This window comes from Dipteris shenzhenensis, chromosome 3, assembly GCF_047967505.1.
Source record: "Dipteris shenzhenensis isolate YYH24624 ecotype China chromosome 3, Dip_SZ_1.0, whole genome shotgun sequence".
NCBI classification, from domain to species: Eukaryota; Viridiplantae; Streptophyta; class Polypodiopsida; order Gleicheniales; family Dipteridaceae; genus Dipteris; species Dipteris shenzhenensis.
The window spans coordinates 2,530,664-2,554,051 of record NC_141598.1 but is presented as its reverse complement, the minus strand read 5'-3'; the positions used below and the strand labels follow the sequence as shown (position 1 = coordinate 2,554,051).

Below are 23,388 nucleotides of genomic sequence, written 5' to 3'. Positions count from 1 at the left end.
CGCCTCAAGGTGCCTGTGATGAGTCTGCCATCCCTGATCACTGCCCACTTGCCCTGAGCTCGGGCTGCATCTCTCTGAGGCATGAGCGCCTTGCGCTCCTCAACCTGTATCTGAGTCAGATCCTCGTCCATGGAAATCTGTGGGTGGTCTCTGAGTGTCCCTCTCCTCCTGAGGGCAGCTAGACGTGCCTGGGCATCTCTGAATCTGATAATGAGGGGCTGCTCTCTAGTACGATCCCTCCCGACTCTATATGCTCCTACTATGCCATGATCCTGTACTCCCAGTGTCTGAGAGACAAAGGTCACAGCCTGTGTCATCGTGGACTCTGTCGCCGAGGGCAAGATACCACGAATGCGAATGTTGAGGGCCTTTGTGGCCCTCTGCTGTGACTCGGCCAATGTAGCCGATACAGTCGATCTCTGAGGCTGTGATGGCTGACGGCGGACGACATCCACCCACTCTGTGGCTCTCTGGACCTCTGTCTGAAGGGAGGTCAAATGCTCCTCAACCGTTGCTACCGCTGTAGTGGGAGATGTGTTTATGTGCTGAACGCGAGTCTCGATCTGCTGCACTCGCTTTGTGTGTCCATGAATCTCTCCAGCAAGAGTCCTATGAGTCGCGTGTAAGACCTGAAGATCTGTCCTAATAGACAAGATCTCCCGATCCTGCTGTGTCACTCGATCAGCAAGAGATGCAACCTGAGCTGTAAGTAGAGCAATGGTCTCGTCCTTCCTGTGAAGCATCTGAAGGGCAGCTCGGAGGTGGGTCTCAAAGTGCTGAAGCTCTGGTAGGATGTGGCGGCAAGGACAAACAGTGCAAGGCATGGAAGGAGAAAGAGAGGGAGAAAGGGGGGAAACCGGTAAGGTGGGTAGCGGGGATGAAGGAGAAGGCTGGAAAGGGGGAGAGAAAGCGGGTACCGGGGATGGAGAGGAGGGGATGGGTAAAGTCTGTAGAGAGGATGAGGAGGAGGGAGCCTCTGGCAAAGTAGGTAAAATAGGCAACAAAGGGGAAGAGGTGACAGAGGGCTGTTAGGTGGACTAATCCTAGTCAGGGTGGGCGTCCCCACTGAACACATGTGCACATCTAAACAAATATATATATACAAATAAATATATATATTTTCTCTGGTTGACCGGAGTCAACACTCTTGATTATAATTAAAGAGCTTTGACCAAAGGTCAAGGCGCCTTAATTATAGCCAGGTCTCTCCAACCGAAGTTGGCACATCTTGGTTAACCGGGGTTAACCCTCTTGGCGCATGCCAAGTCTTGTTGACCGAAGTCAACACTCTCTGACCGTAGTCAGATTTACTTGACTGGAGTCAAGTATCTTTGACCATAGTCAATACTTCGACCATTAAAATAACTCTTTGACCGTAATTAACACATATAAAACTCTTTAATTATGATCAAATAAATGGTCAACTGTACTTTGACTTAGGATATTTACATTGTGGTGACATCCCCTCGGCTTCTATTCAGTTGACCTCAACTGAAAAGCTTCCTTGTAAACACCCAAAAGCTGTGGATGATCGGATAACATGTCTTCGTCCATCCACTTGGCATCTAATGCCGTATAATTCTTGAATTTTACAAGATATCTGTAAAATTCCTTACCCTGAGGGCCTTTACGTACAGTATGGTACACAATTTGCTCTGGCTGAAGGACTTCCTCCAGCTCATCCACTTCTGGTGGATCTTCTGATACTGGTTCTGTAGGCTCTGGTCCTTGAAATTTCTTTAGAAGACTCACATGGAATGCATTGTGAATCCTCCAATGCTCTGGCAATGCTAATCTGTATGCAACCTCATTTATTCTTTCTGTAATCCTTAAAGGGCCATAGTATCTGGGAGATAACTTTGCATACACTTTCTGTTTGCCTTTAAACTTGCGGAGCCTAGCTTTTTCAAACCTCAAAAGTACCCAGTCCCCTTCCTTGAGATCTAGCTGTCTCCTATGTTTATCTGCAGCTCTTTTATGTTTCTCTTGAGACCTTTCAATTGCTGTCCGGACTTGGCTGTAAGCTGTCTGGAGGTCTCTTCTTACAAACTGATCAGCTGCAAATATTTCATCTTTGGTCCTTAATATAGGTGGCAAAATCACCTTCCCATATATGATTTCAAAAGGGGCTTTCCCTGTAGAGCTATGTACTGTATTATTGTAAGCAAACTCTACTAACGGTAGGTACTTTTCCCAGTCTGAACTTTGGTCACCCACGTAGCATTTCAGCATATCCAAAATGGTAGAATTTGCTACTTCACTTTGACCATCCGTCTGGGGATGGAAAGAAGAGGAGAAATTCAGATTCGTCCCCATGTTATCAAATAAAGCTCTCCAGAATAGATTGGTCATTCTGGGGTCTCGATCACTAACAATGGACTTAGGCATACCATGATGTTTAAAGATTTGTGCCATGAACAGCTTAGCCATATGATCTGCCTTTATGGTTTTGCGAACCGGAAGGAAATGAGCTTGCTTGCTGAATCTATCAATGATAGTCCAAATCCCATCATTCCCTGACTTTGATCTCGGCAAATCAAAACTAAAATCCATTGTAATGCTTTCCCATGGTGCCTGAGGCACGGGAAGAGGCATAAGTAGGCCAAGTGCCTTCCGTCTATCGTGCTTTATTTTCTGACACGTAAGGCATTCAGTAATAAACTGATGTATATCTTTCCGCATTCCTGGCCAAAAGAAATACCTCTCTAGGGCTAGAGTTGTTGCTGTAATTCCTCTATGTCCAGCATAGGGAGGTGCATGGCTTTCCCCCAAAATCTTTTTCCTCATCTCCTGGGTGATGCATAGGCAATCATCTTTCATTAAATACCCATCTTTCAGGGAATAGTGACTGGTGGATTGCCCTTCTTGCATCTGCTGTAAAATTTCACCAAAATCAGAATCATGAGCATATTGTTCCCTCATGCCTTCCAGGTCCTGATGATAAGCAATAGTTACATTATTGACCTGGGGTCTTCGAGACAAGGCATCTGCCACTCTGTTCCGAATTCCTGGAGTATGGACAATCTGAAAATGATACATTGACAGCATGTTTGCCCATTTCATATGCTTCTCTGAAAGCTTAGTCTGAGTCAAAAAGTATTTCAGACTTTGGTGATCTGTTTTGACAGTAAAATCTGCACCCAAAAGATAGTGTTTCCATGTATGGATGGCATGAATTACAGCCAATAACTCTTTCTCATAGATTCCTAAATATCTTTCCGCATCCCGAAGTCGCCTGCTTTCATAGGCTACTACATGACCATTCTGATGCAATGCAGCCCTAACACATTCTCCACAAGCATCGCAATCCACATCAAAAGACTGATACAGATCCGGAACTACTAGAATAGGCTCTGTAGTCAACTTTTCCTTGAGTGTATTGAATGCTTTCTTCTATGATAATCCCCATGTGAAGGCTGCATTTTTCTTAGTGAGGTCATGTAATGGAGCTGCGATATCAGCAAAATGTCTGATAAACCTTCTGTAGTAAGAACACAAGCCTAAAAAGCTTCGAACTTCATGCACAGTTTTCAGCTCTGGCCATTCCGGAATGGCACGGATCTTCGCTGGATCCATTTGTATCCCATTCTTGGATATTATATGCCCCAGATACCAGGAAGAATTCACTTTTCTTGCTGTTTGCATAGAGCTGATGATTTCTCAGCTCTTGAAACACTATAGCAAGATGTTCTCTGTGCTCTTCCTCTGTCTTAGAAAAAACTAAGATATCATCAAAGAAAGTACCGGTAAAATGCCTGTACTTCCGGAAGATGCGATCCATCATTCTATTGAATGTGGCTGGAGCATTTGTCAACCCAAAAGGCATCACTAAGTATTCATACAACCCGAATGTTGTGCGGAATGCTGTCTTATGCACATCCTGAGGCTGTATCCTCACTTGGTGGTAGCCACTCTTTAAGTCTATCCTGCTGAAAACTGAAGCTCCATTTAACTGATCCAGGACATCATCAATACGTGGAATAGGGAATCTATTCTTGATGGTCATTTTGTTCAGTGCGCGATAATCGACGCACATACGGAATGAACCATCTTTCTTCTGTACTAACAGTACAGGGGAACAAAAAGGAGACGAGCTGGGCTGAATCAACCCTTTGGACAGCAAGTCCTGTACCTGAGCCATAATCTCCTCTCTCTGAGTCGCACTGACTCTATAAGGGGGTCTGTTTGGTGGCTCACTACCAGGCATTAACTCTATCTGATGGTCTTCTGGTCTCTCTGGGGGTAACTCCCCTGGCAAAACATCAGAAAAGCAATCTTTAAAGTTTACAAGAAACTGGAACTTATCTTTGTCTGCATCATTCATTTCAGCATGCATATCATTCTCTTTTTCTTTTACAAAAACCATGTACGCAGAAATTGCAGACTTTATTGCTTTACTGCATGAAACATCAGATACAATGGGAATAGTGTCCCCTTTATTCCTGGCAATTAAACGCTGATTTTTCCCCCTATGCACAAACTCCAGCACTCTTTCAGGAAGAGTCAACTTCACTGCCTTGCGGTGAAACCAAGGCATCCCCAAAACTACATCATAATGTTTCAGTGGAGAAATGAAGAAGTCTTCGTGATCCACATAACTCTGAACATGAAGACGGAGCTTCCCTATCAGGGGAGTAACTGGCACAGGATTCCCACAAAACATTTGATCGGCATCCAAAGCCTTGCCTAACTCTTCCGTCTTTATTCCCAGCCTCAGGGCTAGATCCTCTGATATAAAATTATCAGTAGCCCCTGGATCAAATAAAATTAGCGCTTGCTGGTCTCTAACTTTGCCCCATGATAGCAGTAATTCTCGTTCTTCTGGGTTCAAAGCATGACCCAGTATATCAGGAATACCCCCCGCCATTGGCTTTTGCGGTCCTCGTGGCTTCTCTGCCTCTTTTCCCTTCGATGTTGAAGGCTTTTCTGGGCACTGGGCAGCCACATGCCCCTCTTTACCACCTGAAGCATTTCCCATCTCTACGGAATTCCGCTATCTGTTCAGGGGTGAATAGAGATTTGCCCTTATAGGTCTTTGAAAACTGAGTACCCCTCGGCATCTGAGGCTGAAACCCTTTCTTTTCAGCCTTGGGGGACTCTTTCTTTTCTGATTTTGGAAAATCAGTTTTCTTTTTATCAGCACGTCCTGCATGCAAGGATGGCACTGTAGATGGATCTTGTAGCGGCACAAGACTCGCTACTGAGGCTGAATGCATAAGATCTTGAATATTCTTTGCCCCCAAAGCATTCACTACTGCCTGAATTCTTGGAGTGAGACCTGCTCTGTACTTCCTCATCTGGGTGCCTTTGGAGATCTTTTTGAACGGTGCAACTTGCAAATAAGCATCCCAGAACTTTTGGTTGTACCCATCCACTGTATCTCCTGCATCCATGTGCAAGCTGTCCCAATCTTGAAGAACATGGTCTCTAAACTGTTTAGGCATGAACTGCTGGTAGAAGGCTTTCTTGAAGCCCTTCCACTTCCTTGGGGCTGACCCATCTGTGGTCAGTGCACTCCACCATGCACTAGCCGTTGCTGTTAAGTGTAGACTGACCATTCTTAACTTGGAGGATTCTGAAAATTTCTCTGTACCGAATGCAGCATCAAACTGTCTGATAAACTGCAATGCTTTGTCTGTATGACCATACTGTCCATTGTAGGTCATAAACTTGACAGATTTTCCTCCCTCTTTAAATTCCCTGGTCGCTTTGGAAGACTTTCTCTTCCGAGACTTCTTGTGTTTCCTTCTTTTCCTGGATGGTTTATCTGATAAGGAAGAAGAAGACACAGAAGTCGAACTCGAGGTAGACGGTGATGGACTAGGAGATCGGTGATGATGCCTCGATCTCTTTTTACTATGGGACCATCTCCTATGAGATCTATGAGATCTCTCTCTCTCAGACTGTACACGAGAGTGTGCCTCTGGCATTGGCACGTCATATACTGGATTAGGCATAGCTTCTGCTGGAAACAAATACTGAGTCCTGGGATCCCTTTTGAGATTTTCCAGCTCTTGTATACGAGTGCGTACCATCTGTTCAAATTCTTGTTGAGTTTGCGGCACATTTCTCTGTCCTGGATGTACATCCCTATCTTGTGAATCCCACTGGATAGGTGATTGATCCATATTCTGAGATCTGCAGATTTCTCACACCGTGCGGGTAACTGATGCACTCTACTTTTGCTTTTTCAACAGAAAAAGTACCTCAACAAGAGGTGTTTTGCATTTACAATCTATGCCAGTACTGGCTGACAGTTCAAGGCATATACCCACACAGTTGCCAAAGCATCAACAACTATATTGCCCTATTCTGGCTGCTGCAGATGGCTTCAAAAGGCATCTGTTTTTTTTTCCCTCTTTTTACTGCTCAAAGGCATGCATACTCTTTTTTCTGCAAATCTCTGATTCCTCTGTTTTTCTGCTGTTTTCTGACAGTAGAGATCTACTTTCTCTGTTTTCTCTGCTTTCTCTGTTTTTCTGCTGCTTTTCTGACAGTAAAAGTCTGACAAGCAGGTGAAAATTGCTAGCAGAAACAGTCTCTGCAACTTTTTTTTTTTTTTTTTTTGGAACAGTGACCAGATGGGTAACTACTGGTTACTCTAACCAGACTAACTGGTTCTGGTCTGGTTAGTCTGTGATTGGATAGTTACTGTCTGGTCAAACTGACCAGACTGGTTCTGCTCTGGTCTGGTTTGGTTGGGCCAACTAACTGGACCTCTGATCAAAGTCCAGCTAACCAGAGTTACACTAACCACGGTTTTGCCACCTGTTTGCCACGTGTCAGTGCTATGTCAGCATCTGAGCTGGCTGCCACATGTACTGCCACGTCAGCACCTCACGTGTGTGCACCACGTCATCTGCTGACCTGCCACATCATCTGCCACCTGGCTAGGCGCCACGTCAGCAATTGCGCGGTCTGCCATGTGTACTGCCACGTCAGCTGCTGAGCTGTCTGCCACGTGTCAGTGCCACGTCATCAACCCATCGCTCCATCCGCCACGTCAGCGCCTGCACGTGCGGACGCCACATCACCTGTGTGCCTCGTGTCTGCCTAGGTGGCACCCTGGCCACGTCAGCAACATCCAAAGGTTTCAAGCCTTGGCTATGCAGTGGTCATCGCGCGTCGCGCCTGCATCCTGATCACCTTTGCAGCACCTACGCCCGTGGAGGGGATCGACGAAAAAAACCTACAAATCCCGTCAGAAAATCCCCTTTCGCAGATCACGTGAAGCTCACGCCTTCCGGTTTAACGTTCGAATCTCTGTGAAAACAGATGGGCGGCGCAGGCATCCCCGTGAAGGCATCTCTTCGTCCGTGATGATCATTCGAATCCCGTCATGAATTCTTCTCGAAGCTTCTGTTCGTGGCTCTACGCAATGACCATGATTTCGTCAAACTCGTTCCACGTCAATTCCCTTATGTCGCAGCTAACAAGCAGCGCTCCACCGACCTACCAACTAGCACCTCTCGGGTCCACACCTTCGTCAATGGCTTCATCACTCTTTGCGATGAGAGCTTCTCACACAGCATTTACGCTATGACGATTATCCCTTGGTGAATCAACGTTGATTCCTTCTGCTCTCTTGCTGCATCGTCACAACCTAAGAAGGCCATGAACCTACTCTCTGATACCAATAGAACCAGACTAGAGGGTGAAAGAAATAAAACCAGACTGACTGGTGAAAAACAGCTCTGGCTTCACTTCAGCGACGGAATTTCACTCTCAAAAACTCTCCCTCACTCCCTCTCTCTGAAGATACACTAGGGCCCAGGACAAATCGTCGGGCTGGACCCCCCCGAAGGTCTTTATTCATTCAAGAAAATCTGTTACAGAAGTTCAGCTTAGAGCTGTCTCGTAAGTCTCTTTTTTCAAAACGTGAAAAATCCTTCCTTTTACAAGAGCTTCAAGCTCCATTCAAATTGGCAACATGCCACTTGTCTAAAATCTAGACTAAATCCTATTACAAGCCACTAAGGGCCATTCTGGAGTCTTCAAAGCTCTCGGTCACACGAACCGCCTCCTAAATGCTTGTCAGGCTCCCATTTCGCTTAGGAAAAATAATCCTTGCTAGTACCTGCAACAATTAATTAAAGCGCACCACCATGGTACCCATTAATTGTTAGCGCTTTGCATGCAAATAACACACTGTGGACTAATCCTAGTCACGGTGGGCGTCCCCACTGAACACATGTGCACATCTAAACAAATATATATATACAAATAAAAATATATATTTTCTCTGGTTGACCGGAGTCAACACTCTTGATTATAATTAAAGAGCTTTGACCAAAGGTCAAGGCGCCTTAATTATAGCCAGGTCTCTCCAACCGAAGTTGGCACATCTTGGTTAACCGGGGTTAACCCTCTTGGCGCATGCCAAGTCTTGTTGACCGAAGTCAACACTCTCTGACTGCAGTCAGATTTACTTGACTGGAGTCAAGTATCTTTGACCATAGTCAATACTTCGACCATTAAAATAACTCTTTGACCGTAATTAACACATATAAAACTCTTTAATTATGATCAAATAAATGGTCAATTGTACTTTGACTTAGGATATTTACATTGTGGTGACACTTGGCCACATCATCAGACACCTCTCAGAGCAGGATTACAGAGTTCTTCCCATCGAGTGACATTGATCGTCCAGTCTCTAGCCGCCGACGTGACAGAGACCCTGACCCGACGATCGCAACACGACACACGAGACATCGAGGGGACACATAGATCACTCCGGGTCATTGTTTAGACTTGGGATACGTCCCACGGGAGTCATGGTGGCTCTGGTCTTGCGTCGAGCCTCGTCCAGGAGACCGAGATGCACATCACTCCTTGACGGGCACCAGCGTCCCATCACCGGCTATGCACCAGCCAGGGGGACATGACATACGGAGGATTCCGCTCCGCTCCAGTCCTTTTCTTTTCAGTGTTACATCCAGATATATTTGATTATGTATGATCAGACTTAGGATTCAGCACGGGTGATGATGCTCGTTTCAGTAGCTCCACCCTTACTGTGATTTGTATCAGGTTTTCTTTCAGTCTCATAGACCCATCGGTCTTCCGAAGACTCTAATAAAATTTCTTTCTTTCTTTCTTGATGTATTTCTCATCGTCCTATTCTGTGATGACGAGTTTGTAATATAAAGCAACTCAATTTTCACCCAAAAAAAAAGTGTGTGTGTGTGTGTTCACGGGTGAAAAAGGATTCATTCTATTGGTGATGTTCTAGATGACACGGGTGTGTGATGCCTTTTCCTGTCATAGCTCGTCATCTTCATTTGGGATCTCATTATTGTCGGTATTGGTGTCTACTCTCTCATCTCCTTCCAGATTTTCAGCGAATTCCTCCTTTGAAGCTTCACAACCGTCCCCGGGATTGGGCTCTAGTTCCTATAGAGGTCATCCCCTATCACTGGCTTCCGTCACTGTTGCTGCTCTATATAGGGCTCTTTTATCCCCTTCTAGGTTTTTAGCTCATGCAAATAATATCTGGCCCTTGCATTGCACTCTTGGGTGGTGGAGGAACATATTGAGGCTCATTTGGAATTCAAATCTCCCTCTTCGGCAGCAGGTTTTGTTTTGAAGAGTAATTGGAGGGGTATTTCCTATTGGACAGCTTTTGGCTCACGGACATGTGAGCCCTTCTCACCGTCACAAATCTCTCGCTCCACGGGAATCTGTGAACCACATCTTCTGGCGTTGTCCTTACTCCCGAGATTTCTTATTCTTTTTGCAGCGGCTGTTAGTGGCTTGTTTTCCTAGTGCTACTTTCGGTGGGTCTTTTTGGATTTTCGGATGGCTCTCTATCAGGTCAAGCTACGAGCTTTTCTTCGCTATTGGACTCTCTAGACTATATGGAAGGACCGCAACCATAGAGTTTTAAAGAGCCTTTCTTTCATAGTTTCTCTTTCTTTAGGGGCATCGTTAAGGCAATCTTTCTTTGATTGCTTGCGAGCCCATAAGATTGACAGTACTACATATTTGTTGTATAATGACCTTTTCGAATCTTGTAATCGCTTCTCCCTTCTTTTAGGGGGCTGCAAATTGTAATATAAATATAACAAGATTTCACCAAAAAGTGTGTGTGTGTGTTCACTGGGTTTGTTGTTGGGCACTATGGACTCTATGGAAGGATCGGAACCATTGAGTCTTTGGTGATCCATCTCTTATGATTCACAGTTCTTCCGGGCATCTTTACGACAATCATTTTATGATTTTCTGCATGAGCAGGATTTAGATTATACTGCATTCTTGTGATATAATGATATCTTCTGATGCTTGTAACAGTCTGTTCTTTGGGACTGCTGCAAAAAAAAGTGTATGTTCACCAAAAAAATAATAGGGGTGTGTGTGTGTGTGTGGGTATTGGGGGGTGCAGGCCGGGGCGTTAATTAACACCAAGCAGGAGCCTGCTGATTTTTGAGTTTGTTATATTGAGCTGATCAGCATACTTTGTTCAGCATTATTCTGAATTTGATTTTTGAAATTGTAGTATACGAGTACAACATTTTCTGAAAAGAGGCCAAGTCCTTGTTTACAATAGTTTTCTCATTAAGGAGACTAATGAAAGATTCTCTTTTCATGTAGGGATATTCGTCTTTAGCTGTAGCTTTGGCTCTTCCAGATTGTGGCCGTCTTGTTGCTTGTGATAGGGATAAGAACCATTTGAATGTTGCACAAAGGTACTATGAGCGAGCTGGTGTTGCCCACAAGGTAATTATTTAGCATACATCCATACTCTCTCTCTCCCTCCCTCTCTCTCTCTCTCTCTCTCTCTCTCTCCGTATTTTAACACCCATAAGGTACTCATTTACCAATGTTTATAGAAACCTTAAGATGTAATGCTCCTCCCTCTCTCTCTCTCTCACACACACACACACACACATTTTTTAGTGAAATCTTATATTTATGTGTGGGAAACCACAAAAAGAGGTAAAAACCCACCAATAAGTACAAAGGAAAAATTTACAAGTAAAGCCTCAGAGCAAAAGTCATGAGGCAGCCAAGTACTGGAGGAGGATCAAACACAACATCCTCCAGTTTAAGATTGTTGCTTTGTAAAAAGAGATGCTGTGAAGAAACTGCATCGTCAATAAAAACCACCAACAAAGTTGATGCACTGAAAGCAATTTGATACTTTTTCTGCCATGTTTGGAACGCTAAAAGATTTCCATAATGGGAGACATGAAAGAAGCAAGATCTGCCTTGGTGAACATTATCAAAGGCAAGTAAAATTGAATATATGCCACAAGGATGGACTGCACTATCCGAAGCCGAACATGCAAAGGCCAAGTTGCCAATTTCCAATATTCTAGCTTTTTGCGAAGCTTGACCATCACCCAATTAGTTTGTTGACGACGAGTAAGACTCCACCCCAAAGGGTAACCAAGATGACGAACAATTAGAGTGGGTGCAATGGGAGCAGCTTGGACTTTTGAAAATTTACATGAAGACCAGCTGTCAAACCATAAACAGAGAGAGTCTGATCAAAGCAGAAAGATCATTCTGTGTATTCTTCGGGGTAAAGAAAGAATCATCAGCATAAGCTTGAGCAACCATGCTACGATTTGCATCCAATTCCAACCATGAAGGGAGCCTGTAGCCACAAGATGATCAATATATTGCAGCATAGGATGGGTAGCAATGGCATACAATAAAGCACTAAGGGAACATCTCTGACGGACCGAACAACAAAGAGTCCACTCATCAGAGAGATCTCTAGAAGGAATGCAAGCTGCATTGCTGTCCGTGGAAAGCGAGTAAATAATTTGCTGCATTTTTGTTCCAAACCCCAAAGCTTGCATTGTTTGCGAGATGAAATCCCATTGAACTGTATCAAAGGTTTTTGCAATATCCACATGTAAGAGCATAACGTCCTAATGTGTGTATTTGGCATATTCAATCCCAATATAAGCATTGGCAATATTATCTATGATATGCCTACGGCGAACGAAGCCATATTGCGAAGGATGCAGCCCATCATGCAAATAATCTTTAATACGATCCACAACCATTTTGGCTGTGATCTTGTAAATAACTGGCATAAGCGTTATTGGTCTCCAATCAATGAGCAAATCACATAACTGCTTTTTTGGAAGGAGCTTGACAAGTCCTTTTTTCCATGACGTAGGCATTTGCTGATTTTCCCAGGCTGAATTAACCATTTGCAGCAAAGTGTGCTTGAGGATATCCCAGAAAGCAAGAAAAAATTCCACAGTGAGACCATCCCATTTGGGAGATTTCCATCTGCCACAGGATTTAACAACATCTGACAATTCTCTTTCTGTGAAAGGAATTTCCAATTCCAAAGCCTGAGCATCAGAGAGGATGGGATGGACATGCTGCAAAAGAAGCTGGCAAGGAGACACAACCCGAGGAGAAAGAATGTCCACATGCCCAAAATGAGATGAAAAGTGATGCACACAAAAAGCAGCAAGCTCTGAGCGAGATGAGGACCAGGAACCATGAGGCATCCGGATCCAACAAATATTGACAGCTTATCTTTTGTAATGCAAACTTTTAAAGAATTGCTTGGAAGAGCAACCTTTATCCAAAAAAGCCCTTTGCCTAGATCGGGTCTCCCATTTAGCAAGCTTTCTTCGATCATTCGATGGAAGACAAAATTTAGCCTGGCATAATAGCAAGTTTTCTTCTGAAGACAAAAGCCGAAGATGACTGATGTTTGTAAAACTCTGGCAAGTGTATTTGCCATGCTTAACGGTCTCCCATGTGGCCTGCATGTAGACAGCTTGCATTCTTGCAACAAAAGCCTGCCATGCATAATCTAGATCAATGTGCATTTGATGCGAAAGAGGCTGAATGGCATCGGAAATCATAGCTTTAAAATCAGCATGGTCAAGGTAACCATTATTTAACAGCAAAAGGCATTTGCAATCCAATTTGTCATTTGGAAAGTCATGCAAAGAGAGCCTCAGCCAAAGAGGAGCATGATTAGAGTATATGAAAGCATGGTCTATCCAAAGCTGACAAGTGAAGGCATTAGAATGCTGCGGATCAACCCGATACCATCTGTCCAAGCATGCCCGATATGAAGATTGAGAATTATGCTCAAAGGTATAGCTTGGAAGCATGGGCTGTAATTCCTTCCAAAGATCAACAAGAGACAACTGAAGCAAAAATTCAGACCATGCCTGCTTTTCAAAAGCCAACATGTGAGTGTGGCCTGAGGTATTATTTCCTGGTTGTGGGGCATTATTGAAATCACCACAGATAAAAGCATAATGTTGCCAAGGATATTTATGCATGGCATCCCAAACCAAAGCTCGATTCCCATAAGATTGAGGAGCATATACTGATGCAAATTCAAAGATGTCGCCTTGAACGAGGCATTGTATGATCATCCATCGACCATGGTGATCATTGAAGGCCACAAGAGGGTGAAGATCATGCTTATCCAAAAAGATACCCCAGAGAAAGAGTGCTCTCTAGCATAAAAAATGTCATAGCCAGCAAAATGTCCAGATTTTCCAGCATACATATGCTGATTATGCTCTTGCAAAGCCACTATATCAGGCTGCAATTGGTGTATATACAGCCAGACCAGTTTCCATTTTCGAGCATCACACAAACCCTGTACATTCAAAGTGACACATTTGAGATGTTCAAGCATATTGACAGATATAGGACATGCATGTACAACATCAAAAAAGCCTTCTATGTCTGCATTTCCACCTTAGTATCCGGGCCTTTGCCCTGAGAAAAAAACTCAGCCTGGGGAGAAGACAATAATGCAGCAACTTTTTCTTCTGGAAAGAGGGTACGATTGGCTATCACCTCAGCCCAAGTCAAACCAATACCAGAATTCTCAGCCGGTGTTTTGCCTTGAGATGAAGCACCATTCCAAGTCTGGGAGGGCAAAGGTTTCTCCGGGCCTTTGCCCTGAGAAAAAAACTCAGCCTGGGGAGAAGACAATAATGCAGCAACTTTTTCTTCTGGAAAGAGGGTACGATTGGCTATCACCTCAGCCCAAGTCAAACCAATACCAGAATTCTCAGCCGGTGTTTTGCCTTGAGATGAAGCACCATTCCAAGTCTGGGAGGGCAAAGGTCTCCTAGGTGTGAAGACTTGGGGTTTGCCAAGCATGATTCAAAGTTTTTTCCTTTGCCTGAGGATGAGAGGCCGAAGGCACAGAAGGAGAAACATTACCATTTGAAGCAACCGGTGCTTTCCCTTTGTCCTGGATAGCAAAAAACTGTTCCACCCCCTTAGCCTTCACTAAAGAGGGGACAGTAGAGGTCTTGCTTAGAGACGGAGACAAATCAGCCTGCACTGGCATCTTTAGAGTATGTGAAGGGCATTACGAAGCCATATGCCCAAACTTCTTGCATTCAAAGTAAGCACATGCAAAGAGACCCCATTTCAGTTTATAGAAGGCACTGCCCGTCGAAACATTATTCACTGTAACCGAATAAGAGTTTGGGGTTAGATTATCTAAGTCCCACAAAATACAAAATCTATTTGAATTGCCATTAGGCTAGGGCGGACACACCACTTTGCCAAGAGAGGCTGCAATTTTTGGCAAAAGAGAGGCCACACACTGAGGGAAATCCACAACTTCCACCCAGACAGGGCATTTGTGTCGGATCAACGCCTGATAATCTCTGGTAGGAGACCAGGGCAACACATGAACCATGTGCTGCCCATAGAAAAGAGGAGAGTGCTCCAATAAAATCTGCCCGTACCCTTCATGTGCCATGATCACTTCAAAAAAGCCCCTTGCTGCATAATGAACTTTTTTGACATAGCAACCACCTAGGGTTCTAGTCAACCAGTTACCAACATCTGTAGTAGCAGGCATACGTCCTGGAAAAAAAATAATGATGGCATGCTTGGCATATTCCTTGACGGGATCAAAAATGTCATCCACCTCAACCATGATGCCCGTGGTGGGAACCAGATCTTTCCAACTCTTTCGAGTGTCTTCAAAACCCTCATGCATCACCTCATAGACTAACTGAGCCTCTGTAGAGGCATGGAGAGGGTCATCCTGACCCATAACTTGCTTTTGTTTTTTATTTGGAAGTGATCTGTCTTTTTGAAAAGTCTTCTCATAAGGACAATCCGCCATTGGGAGCTGAAAGAGTGAAGAGCCCAAGAATGAAGAGGCTTGAGAAGGAGCTGGACAGCAGGGACTAAAAAAGCAGAGCAAAGAGAGAAGTGAAAGGAGAAGCAAAAACAGAACGAAAAAGGCTGACAGTACGGAAAGAACAGAGGGCTAAACTGTACGGAAAGCAAAAGGCTGACAGTACAGATCAAAAAGGACTGATGGGACAGGTAAATAAAACTGACCGTGCAGACTGTACGGCAAAAGGTACGGACTGACATAAAGGCAAAAGGTACGGGCTGTACAGCAAAAGGTACAGACTGTACGCACGGCAAAAGATACGGACTGACAGTATGGAAAAAACGTATGGAGTGACAGGAAACTGTACGGAAAGAAGAGAGGAACTAAAAGCCAAAAAGAGGGCCCAAACTACAGAAAAAGGAGAAAAGGTACGGATAGCAAACGCCAATTGTATGGACTTGCAGGGGTACAGGCTGTACGGAATCAGCAAAGGGATAAACGGAGGCTGGCAGGATGACAAAGGGGGCTGTACAGCAGAGAACTTCTCCTCTCCTCCTCAACCTACACACACACACACACCACACACACACACTTTTTTTGTGAGAAGAAATATTATATTGCTGTGAAATAATTACATTCATAGTTACTTTCAAAGTGGAGTAACTACTACTCAACTGAAAATCTCAGTATAAGCTAGATATACATCATGATCAATCAAACGAGTCTGAAAGCAATCATAGAACGATTGCCGCAGAGATCGTTTGAAAAAAACAAGAGATGGAAAAGTAGGATCACCAAAGACTCTATGATTTCTGTCTATCCATAGAGTCCACAGTGCCTAGTAGCGCACCCAAACAAAAAATAAATCAAACACATAGACACACATAGACACACACACATGTCACACACACACATGTCACACATACACAAACAAACACTTAGACTTAAAAGTGTACACATACACACACAAACACTTAGACATAGGACACGTGCACACATACACACATAAACACTCAAACGTCTCTCTCTCTCACACACACACACACCCCTCTCTCTCTCTCTCTCTCTCTCTCTCACACACACACACACACACACACACACACTTTTTTTTTTTGTGGGAAGAAATCTTTTATTTCGGTAGAATAATTACATTCATAGTTACTTCAAAAACGAAGTAGCTACTACTCAACTAAAGATCTCAGTATAAGCTGTATACACATCCTGATCAATTAAACGAGTCTGAAAGCAATCGTAGAATGATTGTTGCAGAGATCATTTGAAAAAAAGAAAGGATGAAAAGAGTGGATCACCAAAGACTCTATGATTTCTATCCATCCATAAAGTCCATAGGGACCAATATACAAAAAATAAATCAAAACCCTGTCTCTGTGGATGAAAGCCAAACAACCAGAAAAATCTGCCAAAAGTAACAATAGGAAATCGCTGTCGAAGCCTCTGTCTGATGAGAGCAATGAGATCAGAAGTATTTGGATAGGACCAAAAGATGTGAAACACTGATTCAGTAGAGTGCTGGCATCTGTGACAAACAGCTGAAGCAATATGTCTATGTGCGAGTAACTATCTGGATGGAAAAATGCCAAGGAGAACTCGCCATAGGAAAAGCTGTTGTCGAAGAGGGACTTTGTAATGCCAAAGGAGACGCAGCCTTTTTCTCCACCACTTCATTGGACGATCCATATGCCAAACAGTATTTGCTCTGTGGGAAATCCAAGGTGGAGGTAATAACACTCTATACAGTGATGACACTGTGATATGTGAGAGCTTCAAAGGACGGGCGTATAAGGAAGGAGAGCGTAAAATCCAATCCTCAAGCCGATTCTGAAGTTCCAAATGAGGTACCGGCAAATACGGTTGGAGCATTGCTGAAATTCTATGCCATAAAGGACGATAATGAGCTCCCAAGCCATATTTGCGAGCAGCCGTAGAAAAAGATAAAATTGTGCCATCATCCTGAAGTACATCCACCACAGATGAAATGCCTTTGAAGGAGAGAAAATAAGAACGTCGGGGTTCTTGTATGGCCAAAGGAGGGTGGAATACTTTAGACCAAAAAATATTCTCTACCCTCAAAGAGTTGCCTGAGAGAGAGTCCCTGCCATGCCATTCCAAGTGGGATAGAATGTGTTTCCAATCAAGATGCAGATGAGAGACAAAAGGGCAGCCTCTGATCTTGCCTTGGATAGAGCCAAATAAAAAATCCCACTGAGTAGGCTGCCAATTTCCAAAGGCAGATGTATGAAGATGTAATGAAAGAGAGCGGATCATGAAAGCCCAAGGCTGATCTCCTTGCATAAACTGTATCATCATTTTCCCTCTGTGAGCAAGTAAATGCATTTGAATATTGAGAATGTTCAGACCCCTGTGCATCTTTGGAGAAAAGAGACGATGCATAGAGAGTAATCTGAGACTTTTCTTGCCATGTTTTGAACGCCAGAAAATTTCCATGATAGCTGACATAAATGAAACCAGATCTGCCTTAGTGAACATAGTGAGAGGCAGATAAAATTGTATGTATGCTATCAAAATGGATTGTGTGATTCGCAGACGAACATGTAATGGCCAAGTTGCAAGCTTTCAATATTCAAGTTTTGCCCTTAACTTTACTAGCACCCAATCAGTTGGTTGTGAACGGGTGAGTCCCCAGCCTAGAGGATAACCAAGATGTCGAATGAATTGAGAGGCGGGGACAATTTCCCTAGGCCACAGAAGGTTGTGCCATTTCTGTGCATGTAACGGCAGCAATTTTGATTTCTGAAAATTTACCCGAAGGCCAGCAGCCAATCCATATGTAGAAAGAGCATGCATAATCATGGACAGATCAGCCCGAGTATTTTTTGGAGTAAAGAATGAATCATCAGCATAAGCCTGAGCAATCATGCTGCGACTGCCAAGAATCTCCAAACCATGCAACTGGTCAGTGTCCAAGAGGTGATCCAGATATTGAAGTAGTGGATGAGTGGCTATGGCAAACAGTAAAGCACTCAGGGGACATCCTTGCCTGACAGAGCAAGCAAGAGTCCAGGATGGAGAAATATCTCCTGAAAGTATGCAGGCAGCTTCACTATCTTGATATAGCCAATTGATGAGTTGCTGCATTTTTGTGCGAAAACCCAATGCCTGCATAGTCGCTGAAATAAAATCCCACTGAACAGTATCAAAGGCTTTGGCAATATCAACTTGCAATAACAAAACATCCTGCTGTGTGTATTTGGCATATTCAATTCCAATGTAGGCATTAGCAATGTTATCTGTGATATGCCTACGCGGGACAAAGCCATATTGAGCAGGATGCAACCCATCATGTAAAAACCCCTTTAGCCGATCAACAATCATTTTGGTAGTGACTTTGTAAATTACGGGCATAAGAGTGATAGGTCTCCAGTCTGCCAAAGACTCGCAAATTTGTTTTTTGGGAAGGAGTTTAACAAGACCTCTCTTCCATGTGTCCGGCATTTTCTGATTTTGCCACGCAGCATTCACCATATAGAGCAATGAATGCTTCAAAATAGGCCAGTATGCGAGAAAAAACTCGACTGTTAAACCATCCATCCTGGGGATTTCCATCTGCCACATGATTTGATCGCATCTGACAGTTTCCTCTCTGTAAAGGGTTCCTCCGATTCCAAAGCTTGAGTAGGGGAAATTATTGGAGAAACATGTTGCAACAGTAAATTTTGTGCAAGCAAAATCTGTTGCGAGGGAGGAGGTGCAGAGCCAAATTGCTGAGAGAAATGATGCACACAAGCAGAGGCAAGCTGTGACCGTGAAGTAGTCCATGATCCATCGGGCATAAGCACTCTGCAAATTTCTGTTTTGATTCTCCTCTGATGTAAACTTTTGAAAAATTCTTTGGAAGAGCAACCTTTATGTGTGAAAGCTCTTTGTCTTGCTCTAGTCTCCCATTTTGCCAGTTTCCTGTGATCTTTTAGTTTAAGACAATGTCTGGCCTGGCATAGTGTTGTTTGCTCATGCATGGACAACGAACGATGATGACTGAGTTCAGTGAGGTCTTGACAAGTAGATTTGGCTTGAGCAATGGTTTCCCTCAGAGTCTTCATGTAAGACTTGCCATAAGCTCTAATCACCACTTGCATTTTAGAAATAAAAGAATCCCAGGCACCATCAACATGAAGATGGCTGCTAGATGAAAGACAATGAGCTGCTTCAGTAACCATTGCCTTGAAATCAGCATGTTGCAAATAACTATTGTTTATGATTAGATGTCTCCTTTGTGGCAATCTATCATCTGGCATATGATAAAAAGATAACCGCAGCCATAGCGGTGCATGGTCTGAATGCACAAAGGCATAGTCAATCCACATTTTGCATGTGAAATCCCCATTTTGTTGGGGAGCGACACTATACCATCGATCAAGACGTGCCTGATAAGCTGAAAGAGCATTATGTTGAAAAGTGTAGCCCGGTGACAAAGGCTGCAATTCCTTCCAAAGGTCAACCAGATCCAAATGCAAAAGTAGTTGAGACCATGCATGCCTTTCAGGAGATAGCATATGGTCATGTCTGGAGGTGTTGTCTCCCTGTTGTGGAGCATTATTGAAATCCCCACATATGTAGGCATGAGATCTCCACGGATATTGTTGCATGGCATCCCGAATTGCAGTTTTTTCTCTAGAGGACTGAGGTGCATAAACTGAAGCAAATTCAAACACCTCTCCTCTAATAATGCATTGGAGAACAAGCCATCTGCCTTTGTTGTCATTTAATGCAATGACTGGTTGGAACTCATGTTTGATCAGAAGGACAACTCTTGAGAAAGAGTGCTCCCCAGCATAGAAAATATCATATCCACAGTAGTGTCCTGTCTTGCCTGCATAAATATGTTGATTGTGCTCTTGTAATGCCACTATGTTAGGCTGAAATCTGTTGATGTACAGCCACACAGCTTTCCATTTCCTACTGTCACACATGCCCTGAACATTAAGTGTAAAGCATTTGATGTGAGCAGTCATATATACAGGTATTTATAGTAATGTAACAACTTTGTACAGCAGCAAAATTTATGCGGTCAGCCTTGCATTTCTATCTCAGGGTGGAGGCCTCGCCCCTGAGAAGAAGTAGCCGCCTAAGAAGTAGACAGCAAAGCAGCAACCTCTTCTTCAGGGAAGAGTGTTCTGCTGGCTGTTACTGCAGCCCATGTAATCCCAATTCCTGAATTTATCTTTGGGGTATTTCCGCTAGAAGATGCACCATTCCAAGTGCGGGGGGGTGGAATTCTTCGAGCAGAAATGACTTTTCTTGGGCTTTGCCAGCCATCAGTTGAAGATTGCTTTCCTTTGATTGAGGATTGAGTAGCAGGAGGTGAATGTGAGGTGAGATTCCCATTGGGGGCCACTGGAGCTTTGCCTATCCTGACTCCCAGAAGGCTGTCTACCGCCTTTATTTTTGTTGGCAACTGGAGTAGGAGCATCTTTAGTAGACATGTGAACTGGCAAGGTGGCATGAGGCATTTTATGTTGATTCATTGGACACTGTGAAGCCATGTGTCCAAACTTTTTGCATTCAAAACAGGCCCCTGCAAATAAACCCCATTTGAGTTTATAGAAAGCACTTCCCATGTTTACATTATTCACCGTGACTGAATAAGAGTCCGGTGTGGGATTATCAGTATCCCAGAGAATACAAAATCTGTTTGAGTTGCCATTTGGGCGTGGTGGGCAGACCACTTTACCTAAAGATGCTGCAATTTTAGGCTAAAGTGAGGCCATACATTGGGGGAAATCAACAACTTCAACCCAAACTGGGCATATGTGTCGGATTAAAGCCTGAAAGTCCCTTGTGGAAGACCATGGCAAGACATGCACCATTTGCTGCCCAAAAAAGAGAGGTGAATGTTCCAAAAGCATTTGTTTGTGGATCTCATCCACCATGATAACCTCAAAAAAGCCCCTGGCTGCATAGTGTACTTTACGAACAAAAGAGCCAGCCAATGTGCGTGTCAGCCAGTTGCCTATCTCTGCAGCTGGTGGCATCCGGCCTGGAAAGAATAATATGACTGCATTCTTGGCATATTCTCTGACTGGATCCACAATTTCATCGACCTCAATCATGAGGCCAACTGAAGGAACCAAGTCTTTCCAGTCTTTTCGCGTATCTGCAAATCCTTCATGCATTACATCATATACCAGTTGAGCCTCAAGAGTATCATGCATCGGGTCATGCTGACCCTCAACCTGCTTTTGCTTCTTGCAAGGAGCCGAGCGCTCCTTTTGAAACGTTTTTTCATATGAATACTCTGCCATGACTTTGTAAAAAAGGGAGCTTGAGAATGAAATATCTGTAAAAGGATAGCAAGAGCCAAAAAAACCAGTCCCAAAGAAAGTAAAAGAGAGGAGAAGGAGAGTATAACTGGTAAGGAGAGAGCAGAGGGATAAGTGAGATTTTGGCAGAAGACACAGGACTGCTAGGGAAGACACCGGAGCAGAAAAACCCTAAAAACTGTACGGCAAGAGGTACCAAAAGTGTACAGACGATGATGAGCTGTGCTGTAGTAGATACAGGCTGCACGGGGGGGGAGTCGGACTGTACAGGAAGGCCAAATTGGTACGGAATCGTATGAACGTACGGACGCCGTACGGCGACCGTACAAATGTATGGACAAAAAAACTGCACGGGGTTCCTGGCGAGAACAAGGATGCTGACGGAAGGCAGGCGAGTTGAAACGGTACGGAGATGACAAAAGTGTACGGAGGCACAAAAGACGGCTACGGAAGAGAGAACGATGTCAACGCACACACACACAGAGTTTGGAACGGGATTACACAGGTTGCACAGGGCGAGCAGAACTGAGCGTACGGTTTGTCCGTACTGACGTACAGTACACCTGTACGGCAGCCGTACAGGTGTACGGGCAGAGGAAGGAGTTGTACGGCGCTCTGTCTCTTGACCTGATCTCCAAGCTCTCCCCGCGCGCGCGCACACACACTTTTTAGCTTTCTTGTACTAGCTGTTCTTTACTGGAGCAGTTATCATATATTTTATTTTCAGTTTCTTTTTGCACATGAGTAGTAGCTGTCTCACTTTGAGACAGCTATGAATGTACACACACACTTTTCTTTCAGTGAATGAACTTTCCATTAAGAAGAATGTACATTCATAGCTGACCCAAGGTGGGACAACTATTAATCAGAACTAGAAACCATAAGAAAGGCCAACAAGCCATGTACATTTATATACACAGACTTTTTTTGTGTGAATTCATGTAGCTTATATTACAAAAAAGCAGTCCCCTAATAGAAGACATGCAAAAGACATGCAAATACAATCTCAGAATATCTCATTATAAGGCAAGATGTTTGGCTTGAAGGGAATCTTTACGTATGTATGCTTACACACACACACACACACACACACACACTCTTTTTTTTTTGTTTTTTTTGTGAAAACTCTGAATGCTTTATATTACAAGATAGCTACCCAGAAAAAAACCGGCAAGCTGAAATATTATATCAAGTGAAAATGTCCTTGTAGGAAAAATATACATCCTGATATATTCAGTGAGTTTGCAAACAATCGAAGAGCGATTGTTGCAAAGAACGACGGAAGAAAACAAAAGTAGAAAAAAGTGGATCACCAAAGACTCTGTGGTTTCTAGCTTTCTAGAGAGTTCAGAGTGCCTAGTAGCGAACCCAGGTAAAGAACAAATCAAAATCCATCCATTTAGGATGGATCCCAAATAACTAGAAAAGCTTGCCAAAAGAAGCCTAAGAAAATCGCATTCTCAATTTGTGTCGGAGGATGCCCAAGAAGCTCTGCAATGCCAAAAGATATGAGATAATGAATCCCTTGGAGTTAAACACCGACGACAGATAGCTGGAGCAATACGTCTGCATGATAAAAACTGTCGAAACGGAACAACCCCCAACATAACACGTCATAAAAAGACTTTTTGGCATAATGGAACCTTGGAGTGCCAAATTTGTTTCAATCTCTTTCTCCACCATTTGATTGGACGGTGCAATGCCCAAATCTGATTGGCCCTATCCGATACCCAGGGTGGTGATGACAAAACTTTATATAAAGAAGATACTGTTATATGAGACAGCTTCAAAGGACGAATGGACGAGTATAAAGGAAGAAGAGTCCAATCGTGAAGCCTATCTTGAAGTTCTAAAGGCGGTACTGGTTGAAATGGCTGAAGCATTCGAGTAATGACTTGCCATAGCGGACGATAGTGCATGCCCAAACCATATTTTGCAGCAGCCAAAGGGAAGGATAAAAGAGTGCCATCATCCTTAATAACATCAACAATATTGGAA

The 23,388-nt window shown here is 43.7% G+C and overlaps 1 protein-coding gene across 10 annotated transcripts in view; it reads left to right on the top strand.

Moving 5' to 3' along the window:
• LOC147903227 (caffeoyl-CoA O-methyltransferase-like) overlaps nucleotides 1-23,388 on the top strand; it is a 111,063-nt gene that overhangs the window by 38,013 nt on the left and 49,662 nt on the right. For all 10 annotated transcript variants that reach the window (XM_087372636.1, XM_087372634.1, XM_087372635.1 and 7 more), the window contains one exon: nucleotides 10,594-10,719. In XM_087372636.1, coding sequence (XP_087228762.1) covers nucleotides 10,594-10,719 — 126 coding nt within the window. The remainder of the gene's footprint in view (nucleotides 1-10,593; nucleotides 10,720-23,388) is intronic.